Genomic DNA, 16,425 nt, shown 5'->3' on the forward strand with positions numbered 1-16,425 from the left:
AGCCGTAAAGTTGATATATAAGCTGATATAAGCGTAATAATGGGTGATTCCTGGCTGGCACCTGGAGCGGTGGAACACTGCCGAGCGTTCCCATCTGGTTCCCGGCAGTCACTAAGTCTTGGGATAAGTCCCGCCTACTATTTTATGATGCCAAATAGTCAGTTATTATATTAGAAAGAATAATGCAAGAAAAGGCGATAAAAAACAAGAAAATAACTCCAAAAAATATATAGGCCGTGAGCAGACTCGGTACCAACATCGCCGTCACCATACCTGATATAAATGACTATAATTTCTTGTAGAAACGTCGTAGAACATTCATTCTGGTACCATTGTGTTGCCAAAGAGTTGAGCTTTTTTTCAGTATATATAACTCAATATCCATATTTTTTCGATTTTTCGGTGAGCGCGAGCGGCAAATTGCCCTACAGCCCCCTTAAGCACTCCTCACCACCCTTACAAACTCTACCTCCGTTATACTCTCCGCCGTTGCTAGTTTCTGATGAAGTGTATTACACAGTTCATACACCCTACCCTGCAGTGCTGTATGACCCTGGTGGGTTTAACACTTAATTTTGTTTATAAATTTAGCAGATACCCACTGATACTGAAACTCTGGCACATCTTAAGTGGTAATGTGTTTATATATCTTACTGGCCAACTACTGTATACATAATGTATACATCAGTTGCATCCAAAAACTTATGAGCTTCATCTTTCATGAGATTGAATTATACAATGTTTTTGCTGAGGAGCATCTCATAAATACCTTTGATTATTCACAAGTTTTTTCATTGTGTCCATTTTGTTTTTAAACTTGGGGTAAGACCACTATAGAATTCTTCAATATATGCTCATTGGATTTCCCATGACCAAATCAGCTTTTTTCTATACATTCTTTATGAAAATAAACTTGAATGCAATCAGAACACTATTTAAATTGATATAAAAAACTGATTCTACAATATTTTTCACCCCAAAAGCAATTTCCTCTGACATATCAGAGTTCCATAAACATTTTAATGCTGTATTAACAAAGTTAACTGATGGGGAATAAAGAACCATAGTTGATCTATACTCTTATAATAATATAATTTATATTTTATTTACCAGTATATCAGATGGTAATACATTATGCAATTTAATTATATAGAGAATATGTTTTAATAATTTCACCACACTGCTGCACAGATAATCAAACATACATCTTAGCAATATGCAAATTCAGTAACTAAGACAACCTAAATGTATTGCAATGTATATAATGCTAAACATGAGAACTAAATATGCTTATATGCATGTACAGGTACTCAAAGCTTCATAACTAAAAATAGGCAAGTACTAAACAATTACACAACTGAATATATTTTTACATGAGCAGAATTATACAGCTCAACTATAGAAAAAAAATACCAAAGCATCTAAAAACAGTAACTCATATTATGGTTATAAATCAAACTTTGAACAAAAAATTCATAGCCCCTGCTGCTTGTAATCCAACATCTGAAGAAAATATACAAGAGCCTGTAAATCAAACAATTCGTTTTATCACATCTTCAAGATGCCTTTGAGTAAAACCATGATGCAGTGCTCATAAAAGAATGAGCATTAGGACAGCACATTTTTTTTTTACTTTACTCTGAGGTTCCACAGCTTAAAGAAATCTGTTATACCACAAAAATTATCAGCTATGGTAACAAATAATTATACACACTTCAAAATAAAAGTGCAATGATCAGTCATTAAGCATAAACAAAAGCACTTAACTTTCCACAACAATGCTACAATTGCAGGAACCAACTCACCTCCAAGGTTTTTGATAACACTTCTCCACATTAGCTGGAGTAAGGAAGAAGGCACACTAACATGCACAAATGCAACTGGAAACCTTACCAAAACATTAGCATTATGCCAAAAATTGTTTAGTGTGACTATTGGGAGGTATATAATCTTGAAGTGAATCTGAATAGATTTTCCTGCTTGTGTATTTAACTTTCATATCAGTCAAAATCATAGAAATTGCAGAAATGGGACCAAGGTTGTACTCTATCAGCAACATGTAAACATTCCCTATAAGCAAGGAAATAAAAGAATTATCACAGTCAGTATTAATCTGTGATCTCTAGACCTAAGCACACAGATTATCTTTTAGAAAGATGCACAAACTTAGCTCTGGACTCGAGGCACAACAATGTCTCCAGGATCTGCATAAAGTGTACAAGAAACTGACGTATCAGCATCAACAACTGCATACTGAAAATGTATAATTGGCTTAATAAATACTATAATTACATATGCTTGATTACCTATTTGAGACAAGACAGCATGCTATTCTATATATTCTCTCTAATGCAAGAAATTTCCCCAGTTGTAGAATCTGGACAGGCAAGAAAGTATACAGGTACTGTGGTAAGGATTTAATACAGTGTATAACTATAAAGTTATACCTATCAAAATACAGCCAACAGCCAAACCAAATATATAAATTTAAAGCCTTTTCCCTCAACTATGCACAAGATATTCATGGCACAGAAACTAGGGTAGTATATAGAGGACAGGTCCAATGAGGGCTTAAGGAATACAGAAAAGGCAAAGTTCAGTTAGAATAGTTTTGGGGTCTTCTCTGTTATGGTCACTCTGGGTAAAATAAGTGAGAAAATAATCTCTGGTAATTATTCTTAGTGGCCATCCCAATCCCTGCCACAGAACGTGTATGTTCAAGAACCTGTGAAATTCATAAAATCATTTGCTTTCTAAAATAAAAGATGGAGAATTACCAAAGGAGCTACAGGTTTTCTGGTTTTCAAATTGATTTCCTCAAGTTTGTGATCTTTCATATGTTATATAAAACTAACAAATTATTGAATTGGCTTGTAAGATTTCCCCTAATATCTGTAAAATTTTTAATCTAAACCTAAGAATTATTTCTAACAATAGAACAAACCATTTCACTTGAAAATGTTTAACATCTCCAAACATGGCATGACGTATAGTTACTAACTGGCTCTATGTAGTTTTACAGCATAAAATATTTCCTAAGCATTTACTCTTATTAAATATAAACTTAGAAAGAGCTATTTCTTTCAGACAGCAACCTTCATTTCATTCCTGTACATTCATTTTTAAAAAGAAAAAATGGATTCGTATCACTTCATAGAAAGGTCAATGAAGTGCACTGTCATGAAATATTAATCAGTGCAATCCCACAAAACTTCACAATTTTGAAATACATATACTATTAAGACTATGAACAATTATTTTTTTACTGAAATCAAAAGAAAAAAAATTAGCCAACAAATGTCTTGAAAAAAGTTACTGAACTCTTGAAAAATGTGTAACTTCCTAGCTTTTTTCATATTTTAAAATTCTCAATTATTATATTTATTCCAAATATACAGTGACACGCATAGAGATTATAAATTCACAGACCCTAGAAATTAAGAAAGGCATTCAATAATACTTGTATATTCTTTAATGCTGTTGTGTACTGCACTATCACACACAGGTGAGTAATGACCATCCCCTTAACAAAAATTATAAATATTGAAAATAAAATAGGTTTCATAAATCGCATTTTATCTGTATTAAAATAAGGAATCCTGCATGCTATATTTTGATGAATACAAATTTAAGCAATTCAAGAGTACACTACATTACTAATTAAAAATAAGATTATTTCTCTGATGAATGAAGAAACTTATGACAAGTGATAATAGTTACAAATTATTAAACCTTGACATGAATCTTTTTTCTATAGCATAAATTTGTTTTTCTACTTTCATAACATAGCTCCTAAATTAGATTTTTCTCTTTTTATTCCATGGAAGTCAATGCAACTTTGCTGATGATAATTTTAAGATGTTATATTATTTGAATTTATCGCTAGCAAGGAGTTGTAGCTTTTAACACTGCTAAGCAACACAAATTTTTACTAATGAATTCTATACATATAAATCTTTTATATTAACCCTCAAAATGGAAAATTGAGCTATGAAAAATATTCCAAGTAAACACTGTCCTTAATTATACATATTACAAACTTTCATTTTTGGCTATCTCTAAGATGACTAATGAGTGGCGCACTGAACACCACGGCGGCCATCAGAATCGTCACTATCACTCTCATCACTTGAGGATCCTCCTGTGCCTGCGCCACCCTCAGCTCCACCACTACCATTACTAGTACTTCCTGCTGCTGCCATCTGAGTAGGAAAAATATATTCCACCTTACCTTTTGCTTTGTATAAGAATTTTTTATATTGGCTGTTAGAGGATATCTCCAGATCAATGCCTGTGATATCATTATACGTATACAGTTATCCCTACAAATTCACTGTATAAAATTTAAATACGAGGAATCTGATTCTTCAGTGTTTTAACGATAAAGTCTTTTGCGAATACTTTTGAAAATTAACATTTTTATGATAGCCATTTTCTTAGGGTTCAGCACATGACCCTTAAATTCAAAACCAACAACAGAATTTTGTTGATAACGTGCTCACTGGATTTCTCTATGGAGATTTTTTCTTTTAGAATTAAAGTATTAATGATTAGAGTAATATTTAAAGATATGGCTTTTGAAACACAATGTGAGCCTAAATTGGGTGCAAAAGTTGTGATATGGACAGCATTTAGTGGTACAGTATTCACGGTACATCTAGAAATGTAGCCCACGTGAATTTGTAGGGAGCACTGTACAACCAAAGTGACTACATACCATGTTTCTCTGCATAATACATGATGATATCAATTAGACAAGAGAGTTTAAATGACTGTCCAACTAATTTTTATTCTCTTTTAAGACAAATATTATAAACGAACTTTTAAAAGCATTCAAATCTGATAATTTCCTATCACTGACTACCTTATAAAATCAACAATGGAGATCAACAAATGGTTTTTTATTTTGCATATTTTACTAACAAATGTCCTTTGTACCATACATATTTCCAATAAGTACTGCTTTGGTACTCTAAAACCAGTAGTTGGCAGCTGCCTCGTATTTTGCAATACTGTACTTTCATAGGCATTTGGAAGTTGAAAACCCAGTGTTTTGAAGCGTCTAGATAATGGAAAGGATGGACAAAAGAGGATGGAAAAAAATGGAGAGGAGGAAAGGGAGTATGAATGCTTATCAGATTTGATCTGAGGAAGAGGAAGGGTAGCTCTAATTTCTTGGATCAACAGCTCTTTGACAGCATTAATTAAAGCATCCCTCGAAGGGATACATTTTCTATTGGCTTTCAATTATTACATTCTGTAGTTTAAATTTGCAACTTGACCAAAGCAGATACAACACTGGAGTCTGTGACAGCTGTAACTGGACAGTGTATCTACCTGTAGCTCTGGCTCTAAATATGCCAAGAGGTTTGTATTGCATTAAGAGATTAAAGCAGTTACATAAATTTTGCGGCTGATGTATTAATAAAAATAAATAATACAGTAATTAGCAAATGTTACACAAAAAAGTAAAAATGTAGTTGTGTAAGCCAACTAATCTACAAACGGTGTGTGAAAAGGGTTTTGCATATATTTCTATACTTGTGAGAAAATGTTACCATACATAAATGCATTCATAAGCTTTGCTTATTGCTAAATTTTTTTCTTATGTCCTATGTGAGCACAAATGAAGGCAACTCCAGCAAACTATAATATGAAAGTACTAACTAGACATGAAGTCATTGCATTAGGGTGATGAGGAAGATATATTAATAGTATACCTGTCCCTTACTACAGTGCAGCTCTCAAAATTACTTTATGAAAGATAGTACTTTACTCTCATTCTGAACTGAATGACTGAATAAGATGGGAATATGCAATAAACCAATTTGTTCTACATACTAAAGATATGCAGAATTACAGGTCTTGGTAAATCATAAGAAATCCTCCCTCAATACACCATTCTCATCTACATGTGATGCATACATCTTAATTTTTCTAGTACAGTAAGTCCTCGACTTACAAACATGCTGTGAATCTTCTGTAGTGCATATATCATTGTTAACCCTTTGACTGTCAAGACCCCAAATCCTGAAGTGTCTGTGTTGCAAAATATTAAAAAAAAAAAATCTTATGAAATGATAGAGAATCCTTTTCCGATGCTAATGACACCAAAGTACGAAATTTGATGGAAAACTCACGGAATTACACTCTCACAAAGTTAACAATATACGTATACTCATCAGTGATTTCACCCACTTTGAGCCCTATTTTTGGCCAATTCCATTGTTCCAGTCGACCAAACTCATAACTATTTCCTTAGAACTCCATTTGGTCTATCGACTGAGTACAAGAAACTGCCCATTTACTGATTTCAACTACCCAATAAAGTGGTCCAAAATTGGCGATTTGGCCAATTTCATGCAAATTAAAAAAATGCCAATTTCAAGATAGGATCCAGAATAAACAATGCAGACATTCCTGGCACTAAAATAACATTTTCTTTGTTCATTAGTCATATCTCCAGGCCCCTCTTATATTACTCTTGCTTTCTATTTTGAATTTTTATTCACACAAAAAATAGCAGATTTACTGTTATGCAGACTCCTGCATTATTGTAATAATTGTATAAATAATGTCAACCCATTCGTGACTGCGTATTAGAATGGCTAGTTGGACACTTATTGGACGGTGATGCCATTTGTTTACTCTTGAACATCGGCAAAAATCAAACATTTGCGCTACTTTGAGCTCAATTTCAAGGCCCTTTCCATCATGAAACCAATCAAAATCATCTCTATTTCTGCAATGTCTTCCATGCTATCAAATGAGACAAAGAAAACGAGAATACGACCATGAATACTATATTAAAATACACCTCAAAGTCAGCATTTTAATCCAAAAACATGGGCAGAGTTTTTTTTTCTCATTATGCACTGCATGCTGCAGGATTTTTTTATATTGCACACACTGACCCATTCTCTCACATGTGGGCCTACCAGTTTTCTCCTGCTTGAATTAAAGCCGCTAGAATTTTGGCGTATTAATATGTCAAAAACACTGGCTCATAGGACGTATATATACGACACCGATAGTCAATGGGTTAAATTATTGTGTATATCATTACTATACACAATACAGGTCTCTGTGTTCATAAGTTGAAAACTTCCTGTATCATGAATATTATACACAATTTAGCAGGTCCCCAATGTGTTTTTAAGTTGAGGACTTACTGTATTCTGCTAGAAAATAAGAAAATTATGAAATAACTTCTTCTCTGTCTCAACCACAATCATTATCATCAGAGATTGAAGGTGTTCACAAACGTGAACACCTTCAATCTCTACATTATTGTGCTATCCTTTGTTTATTACTGAACCATGAGACCTGGTAAGCACAAAAGTGAGGAAAGGAAAAATTTGGTGAAACTGGATGATAGTGAGGTTACTGAACATGCTTGCTCAGTGAGTTAACTGTGCGGGACGTTCAGAAGAACAAGATTAGTGTGTTTAGGCCAACAGTTAAAAGAGTGCTAAGGTGTAATGTATAGCAGCAGTTCATACCACCAATATTTTAATGATGAAAATTTGCCTTAGCGAGTATAAGCAGTAATGGAATATGGAATATGTGAAACAGTGAATATGAAAACAAGTGTCTTGTACTTTAGTGGGGAAGTTAGCAGTGTATAGTTCTTAGCTGTAAGTATGGGTTGTTTTGATAGGCTTAAGAGGCACAGGTTGCAAATGTTTAGTTGGTGGGAGAGGCAGTATCAGCAGAACACAGTACAGCCTTTCCTCATTCAATGACGGAGTTCCGTTCCTAAGACCATGTCAGTAAACAAATTCATCGCTATGCGAGGAGCATGCTATAATAGTAGTGGGTTTGTGTCAACCATCTCTGATATTGTTTTAATGTCGCTTTTGCACCATTTATAACATTTTTGGTATACAGTGGACCCCCGGTTAACGAACTTTTTTCATTCCAGTAGTATGTTCAGGTGCCAGTACTGACCGAATTTTTTCCCATAAGGAATATTGTGAAGTAGATTAGTCCATTTCAGACCCCCAAACATACACGTACAAACGCACTTACATAAATACACTTACATAATTGGTCGCATTTGGAGGTGATCGTTAAGCGGGGGTCCACTGTATTTTTAAATGTTTATACAGTAGTGTACTGTATATTGTAATAAACAGAATACTGGAAATCAGCTTTAATACACATTATTTAGGTATGTATACTGGTCAGAGAGCCTGTCGTAAGTCCGAGTCATTGGTAAACGAGTACGTCTACAAGCGAGGGGAGGCTGTATATACCATAGCTATACACCAAGGAGTTGCCATAATGGAACAGCTGCCAAACAATGGAATGTTTTACAGAAGATAGTAGTAAGTGCTACAACGTCTGGAAACTTTAAAAAATTCTACAATAAATTAAATACTGAAAAACAGACACAAGCTCCTGCCACTACAGAGTAGGTACACTTAGCAGCAAAAAATGACCTCTCAAAAGTAGATTGTTGAGGATAAGGAATACTTGCAAGAGCAGGCTTTTAATGGTAAAAGAAGCCATCATGTTTTGGAAGATGTTTCAAAGAGCATCTAAAATCCTGCTACTGGCTATAAGGCAGCTACATACATGTTTTTCTCTTCTGTGCAAATACCAAGCTCATGGTTAAATCAAATCAATGCTAGTAGAGTACATCATTTCCTTAATTCCCATGAGCCTATAAGGAAAGATAAATTTTTTGAGAGGTCTCATACAAAGGCCTAGGTCAGCAAATCCATTTTAAATAGATGGTTGAATGACTGTTTTCCAACTGGAGTTAAGGCTTATATAAACTCTTTGACTGTCGCGGCCGTATATATACGTTTGCGAGGTACCGTGTTTGACATATATATACTCATAAATTCTAGCGGCTTCAAATCAGGCAGGAGAAAGCTAGTAGGCCCACATGTGAGAGAATGGGTCTGTGTGGTCAGTGTGCACCACATAAAAAAAATCCTGGAGCACGCAGTGCATAATGAGAAAAAAAAAACTCCGACCGTTTTTTTTAATTAAAATGCCGACTTTGTGGTCTATTTTCGTATAGTATTTGTGGTTGTATTCTCGTTTTCTTGGTCTCATTTGATAGAATGGAAACTATATTATAGAAATGGAGGTGATTTTGATTAATTTTACTATAAAAAGAACCTGGAAATGGAGCACAAAGTACAGGAAATGTTTGATTTTTGCCGATGTTCAAAAGTGAACAAATGATGTCATTGTCCAATAAATGTCCAAATAGCCATTCTAATACGCAGTCATGAATGGGTTGATGTAATTTTTACAATTATTACAGTATTGCAGTAGTCTGCATAACAGTAAATTTTCTATTTTTTGTTTGAATAAAATTTCAAAATAAAAAGCAAGAGTAATATCACAGGGACCTGGAGACATGACTGATGAACAAAGAAAATGTTATTTTAGAGCCAGGAATGTCTGCATTGTTCATTCTGGACCTTATTTTGAAATTATCATATTTTTTAATTTTCGTGAAATTGGCCAAATTGCAAATTTCTGACCATGTTATTGGGTAGTTGAAATCGGTAAATGGGCAGTTTCTTGTACTCAATCGATGGAAAAAATAGAGTTCTGAAGAAATAGTTATGAGTTTGGTTGACTGGAATAACGGAATTAGCCGAAAATAGGGCTCAAAGTGGGCGAAATTGCCGATTTTTAAATATCGCCGAAGTCGCTAACTTCGCGAGACCGTAATTCCGTCAGTTTTCCATCAAATTTCGTTTTTTTGGTGTCTTTACAATCGGGAAAAGATTCTCTATCATTTCATAAGAAAAAATAATTTTTTTTTTTCGAATATTTTGCGACACCAGAAGCAACTTCAGGATTTGGCCCTTCGACAGTCAAAGGGTTAAAGCCAATTAGTTTCCTCTGTAGCTCCCTCTCCCTCCTCCTAGATAATGTTCCCTCACCAATCTGACCTTGGTGAATTGTAGCCCAACACTGATTATTAATTCTAATTTTTTTTATCACACCGGCTGTCCCCCACCAAGGAAGGGTGATCCGAAGTTTTTTTGTTTTTTTTTTAATCTAGTAATTTGGACAGGAGAAGGGGTTACTAGTCACTTACTCTCAGCATTTTAGTTGCCTTTTATGACACGCATGGGTTACAGAGGAAGAATTCTTTTCCACCTCCCCATTACAATACAATTATTAATTATTCAATTCAAGTTTATTCTCTATAAGGGTTACAATGTGGGGTTTACAGGTTTGGGGTATTGTGTGGTTTACATGTTATAAAATACTAATTACAGAGGGGGCCACTAGATACCTAGCATGGCTAGGCATTTTGGGCAGACTTCGATTAATTAACCCTTAAACTGTTCAAACAGATTTACGTTCACATGTGTAGTGCTCCAAAAGTAGATCAAGTTTTTTTACACGTTTTCAAATGTAAAAAAAAAAAATCTACATTTTTTTACACACTTTCAAATGTTGAAAAAACGTAGATCTACGTTTGGACAGTTTAAGAGTTAAACTGTAACTATATTTATGGGGAAGTGGGATTGGGGTAATTAGGTTTAACCCTTTCAGGGTCCGTCCCGTAGATCTACGGCTTTACGTTCAGGGTCCAAACCGTAGATCTACGTCATGAGCTCAGCTCACTCTGATAAACTGTGAGTGGTAAATTTGGGCCTAGATATGAGAGAATACATCTATGTGGTATGTGTGCACCACATAAAACAAATCCTGCAGCATACTGTGTATAACGAGAGAAAAAAAACTGAGACCATGATTTTCAATTAAAACAGCGACTTTGCAGTGTTTTTCGTATGTTTTTTATAGTTGTATTTGTGATTTCTTGGTCTCATTTGATAGAATGGAAGACATATTACAGAAATAGAGATAATTTTGATTGGTGTTAGCACTGGAAATGGCTTGAAATTGAGCTCAAAGTGGCGGAAATGTTAAATTTTTGCCGATGTTCAAGAGTAAACAAACGACCTCACACGTCTAATACACGCCAGCTGGTGGGTCTAATATACATTCACAAATGTGGTGATGATATTTATACAATTATTACAATATTGCATAACAGTAAATCTTCTATTTTTTGGTGTGAATAAAAATTCATTATGTGAATAAAAAATCAAAATGGAATTTATTTGTAAAGCCTCAAAACATAACTAATGAACAGAGGAAATATTAGTTTAGTGCCAGGAATACCTACATTGTTTATTCTGGACCCTATTTTGAAATTGGAATATTTTGAACTTTGTGTTAAATTGGCCAAATTACCAATTTCCGGTCACTTTATTTTGTAGTTGAAACAGTTGACTTGGCGATTTCTTGAGCTCAATCGATAGAATAGAAGTAATACTATTGAAATAGCTAAGAATTTGGTTGACTGGGATAATGTAATTGGCCTAAAATGGGAGTCAAAGTCGGCAAAATCGCCGATTTGTAAATATCGCTGACACATCAAAATTCACAAGAGCATAATTTCGTCAATTTTCCATCAAATTTCGTACTTTTTGTTTTATTACATTCACAAAAAGATTCTCTACCATTTCATAAGAAAAAATATTTTTTTTTTTTGAAAATTCTTGGACACTGGGGCACCACTTCAGATTTTGGCCTTGGACCCTGAAAGGGTTAATCTGAGGAAAGGAAGGGCAGCTCCAATTCCTTGGCTCAAAACCCCAACACTGAAGAAGAGTTCCTGTATCCTCAGGCAATTTCCATACTACAGCTACCTTAAAAATCTATCCCATGTACTCCTATGATGTACTTCCAAGTACTCCCTTATATTACATGGTACACACAATCCACTTTATTTGGATAAGACATGAAAGTGAACAAAGAATAACTCTGGAAGTGATGAACTGAGTATAATGATGCTTAATGTATAGAAAGTATCAAGGAGGCATTTCATGAGGTCAGGGAGTAAATCATCAATGCCTACTGAAAGTTTTGTCAAGAGACTGTGACTGGCTTCAGGAGGTGGCAAAGACAGATTGGGAAGTCAGTTGGGAAGGAAAGGTTGAAGATATACAACAGGAAGAGATGAAATAACTGCTAGTGTTACATGACAAGACTTAACAAGACTGAAAGCTGAAAATTAAGGTTGAAGAAATTTCTGATGAGCCTCCTACAACCAAATAGAATCAGATAAACCTGTTACAAATAATTGATATAAACTTATATTATGCATAGAATAATGAACACTTCTCCACCCCCAAAATAACCACAAAAATCTGTTACAATAACAGCAACAACTACAGTCAGTCACAACAATAGTAAGACATACAGCCACTACCACAGTCAGCACCAGTCACAATAACAGCAACAACTACTGCCAGCACCAGGTCAGGTCAGCCTCAAAGCAACCAACACCTCACTTGAAACTGCAACAAGTGCAATGCTTCATATCCAGTGAAGCCTATAAAGTAACTATCCTTCTGATTCTGTTATCCTCAACATCTGTATCTGTGGGACTGCCAAGAACATTATACTTGTGAGCATAAAGGGATGTCACTGTACACATCTTCAATATACAGTGGTTCCTCGAGTTACGATATTAATCCATTCCAGAAGACAATTTTAAATTATCTCAAAAATTTTTTTAACTCAAACCCAAAAATACATGGTTTTATCATAATTTGTTCCAAGACACCATAACACACCCACCTGCCCTTGGATACTTTTTGTTTAAACACACTGAGATTTTCTGAGTGATAAACAAGCATAGGCTACAGCTTGAAATATCCTGAGGCACTGGCTTATGCCCTGGCAAAGTGGCAGGGTAGGCAGATTGGTAAAAGAATTGTAGACATAATATTTACACTTATCATTGCTGTCTCCCACCATCCACATCTAGTACATGTATGGTCTCCCTTCCTCACCTCTACCTATGAACTCCTTCATCCCACTCTCAACACACCCTCCACCATCTTTCCATTTCAGACAAGGAAGCAGGCATACCACAACAGACAAAGCAAGGCAGGGCAGATAGGGAAAGGAAGAGCAGGCAGGCAGGTACATAGGTAGACTGGTAAAGAACTGTAGACTTAATATTAGCACACTCATCACTGTCTCCTACCTTCCGGTCTGATATACGTATGGTCTCTCTCCCTCCCTCCACCCAGCCTCCCATTCACCCTCCATCATCACTATTTAAGACCTTTTCATCACCCTGTCTTGTCTCTGGGCTGAGACTCATCCATGCTTGCCAATGATCATATGCATATCTTTTCGAATTTTTCATTGCAAATTTTTTTACGAGGTTAAATCATAACTCAAAATTATCTTAGCTACCTCTAATGAGGTTTCATTCTGCTTTCAGAGACTGTACATAATACAACACTAAAAGACAACTCTTAAAAGCACCAGCCCAGAGTATAACAAAGCAGTAGGAGCCTCACAAAAAACAACCAAGCTACTTACAAAAAAAAAAAAAAAATCTAACCTAATTTCACTAATAAATATTAAATGTGCCTCGACAGACAAATTTCAAAAGTAATTTATAATATCAGAAGAATGTTAGGCAATGTAAATGAGAGTACACTTACATGGATGCAAACACAATGGAAATAAAAAGTGCTAGGCTGTACTGGAAACAAACTAAATGGAATAGCTCTGGTAAGCATCCCGAATGAAACATGCTTATACAAGACAGCCTCCATGTTACAGTATAAAATGATGAAATTGTGGACCTCAGAACTAAAATGGGGACAAAAGAAAGGAAATGCTATTAAGTGCCAGACATAAAAAAACATGACAAAATCCATTACCATTAGACAAGGCCAATGTTCCCTCAAATTTTTTTCTCTATGTGCAGAATGAATTTTATCATGTGTACAGATACTGAAGCAATGTGTGGATGTGTGCTACCAAAATAAATAATCTTTACAGAATTATGAAGCAGTGTTTAGTTACCATACATATGTAAAAACTTTAATGAATAGAGGACAACTTTTACCCAAAATGAACAGCACACACCCAACAGAAGATGACATCAATGAGGCGGTGTACAACCTGAATAATTAGTGTGGCACATAACTGGCTGCTGAGCAATCATGCAGCTGTATAGCATACACCTGCATAACTGCTCAGCACTATTATTGTCTTTGCAGAGGCACACAGACTCAATAGTTCAGATGACACTAAATAGCAAATATCTCAAACCCCTCCTTTAAAGTGCAGGCACTGTACTTCCCACCCCCTGAAGATGCATAAAAAATAATTAAAATAAATCAAACAGGAGGACAACATACTAAATTAGGCAGCAGTCTAAGGAAATACAGGAGTCAACATTTAACCCCTTGACTGTCGCAACCCCAAATTCTGAGGTGTCTCCTGGTGTCGCAAAATTTCCGAAAAAAAAAAATCTTATGAAATAATTGAGAATCTTTTCCTGATTATATTGACACCAAAAGAACAAAATTTGATGGAAAACCGATGGAATTACGCTCTCGCAAAGTTAGCGACCTCAGCAATATTTACAAATCAGCGATTTCCCCCACTTTGAGCCCTATTTTCGGCTAATTCCATTGTTCCAGTCAGCCAAACTCATAGCTATTTCTTTAGAACTCCATTTTTTCTATCGATTGAGTATGAGAAACTGCCCATTTACTGATTCCAACTACCCAATAACGTGGTCAGAAATTTGCAATTTGGCCAATTTCACGAACATTAAAAAATATGACAATTTCAAAATAAGGTCCAGACATTCCTGGCTCTAAAATAACATTTTCTTTGTTCATCAGTCACATCTCCAGACTCCTTTGATATTACTCTTGCTTTCTATTTTGAATTTTCATTCAAACAAAAAATAGCAGATTTACTGTTATGCAGACTCCTGCATTATTGTAATAATTGTATAAATAATGTCAACCCATTCATGACTGCATATCAGAATGGCTACTTGGACATTTATTGGAAAATGACATCATTTGTTTACTTTTGAACATTGGCAAAAATCAAACATTTCCCCTACTTTGAGCTCCATTTCAAGGTTATTTTCATAGTAAAACCAATCAAAATCACCTTTATTTCTATAATATGTTTTCCATTCTATCAAATGAGACCAAGAAAACGAGAATACAACCATAAATACTGTATGAAAATAGACCACAAAGTCAGCATTTTAATTAAGAAAAACGGTCATTTTTTTTTCTCATTATGCACTGCGTGCTGGAGGATTTTTTTTTATATGGTGCACACTGACCACACAGACCCATTCTCTCACATGTGGGCCTACCAGCTTCTCCTGCTTGATTTAAAGCTGCTAGAATTTATGAGTATATATATACCGGCAGGCCGGACTTGAGTCCTGGAGATGGGAAGTACAGTGCCTGCACTCTGAAGGAGGGATGTTAATGTTGCAGTTTAAACTGTAGTGTAAAGCACCCTTCTGGCAAGACAGTGATGGAGTGAATGATGGTGAAAGTTTTTCTTTTTCGGGCCACCCTGCCTTGGTGGGAATCGGCTAGTGTGATAATAAAAATAAAATAATAATAATATGTCAAACACGGTGGCTCGTAAGACGTATATATACGAACGAAACAGTCAAAGGGTTAACATGGTCCTGATCTGGGCATTCGTACTACAACATTTTCAATAGTGTAACCAAATTTTAATAAATGCCCAAAATATTCATGAGAAAAAGCATCAGGGCATAATCTATTCCGCAGAGCGACCTGACACCTTTATACATAGATTAGACAGGTTGTGGTCTCACTGGACCTAGTGTACATAGACTAAGCATTAGGATTAGTTTGCCAGAAATGCACTGCATATTGGTGGCTGTCTTTTGTACTTAACAATGTTGTATTACATGTAAACCACATTTTTATACTGCATAGAGAGATAAAAATTTTGAATTTGAATTGAATTTGAACTAGTGTACTAGTGGATGTGTCTTGCATAACAGCACTTCTCAATATAACTGGGATGATATGGTGAGACAAAGCAATTTTTAATGTTTTTGGAGGGAGAAAATTCAAGTTGACAAATATGGCCTACAATGCAGAAGAAATACAGCTTGATAATTATCGTTCACAATTTGAAACCACGGGTATATACATGTATATATGATTAAAAGTGAGAGAATAATTGAGATACATTGAAGCAAACAAAATAATTGATGAGCTGACAAAGAAACAATGAACTATGGTAGAAAGAAATACAAAGAGGAAATATTTTAAGGCAGAACATGATAAACAGGAGTGGGGAATTCGCAACGCAAGCTAATGAGGACAGAACAAGATGCAGTAGTATGCAAGGAACTTAGTGATACAGAGATGAAAGTGATGTGTCAAAATAAAATTTTTCCAAGATGAATAACAGAAACTCAATAAAGAGACAGACATGCAAATCTGAAACTGAGTAGAACTATTAAATGTAGCAAACAAAAAAGTGAAAGAAAAAATAAAAGGTAAAGAAAAGGTCCTCCCTCAGGCATTAAAAAGATAACTGCAT

The 16,425-nt window shown here is 35.1% G+C and overlaps 1 protein-coding gene across 12 annotated transcripts in view; it reads right to left on the reverse strand.

Moving 5' to 3' along the window:
- Window positions 1-1,066: 1,066 nt before the first annotated feature.
- Window positions 1,067-16,425, reverse strand: part of LOC128698972 (DDB1- and CUL4-associated factor 8) — a 145,364-nt gene continuing 130,005 nt past the window's right edge. For 9 of the 12 annotated variants that reach the window (XM_053791452.2, XM_053791450.2, XM_053791449.2 and 6 more), the window contains one exon: window positions 1,067-4,202. In XM_053791452.2, the coding sequence (XP_053647427.1) occupies window positions 4,068-4,202 (135 nt within the window). In that variant the 3' untranslated portion in view covers window positions 1,067-4,067. The remainder of the gene's footprint in view (window positions 4,203-16,425) is intronic. The other 3 variants (XR_011393539.1, XR_008408528.2, XM_053791458.2) reach the window with 2 other exon arrangements.

This window comes from Cherax quadricarinatus, chromosome 55 (genome assembly GCF_038502225.1).
Source record: "Cherax quadricarinatus isolate ZL_2023a chromosome 55, ASM3850222v1, whole genome shotgun sequence".
NCBI classification, from domain to species: Eukaryota; Metazoa; Arthropoda; class Malacostraca; order Decapoda; family Parastacidae; genus Cherax; species Cherax quadricarinatus.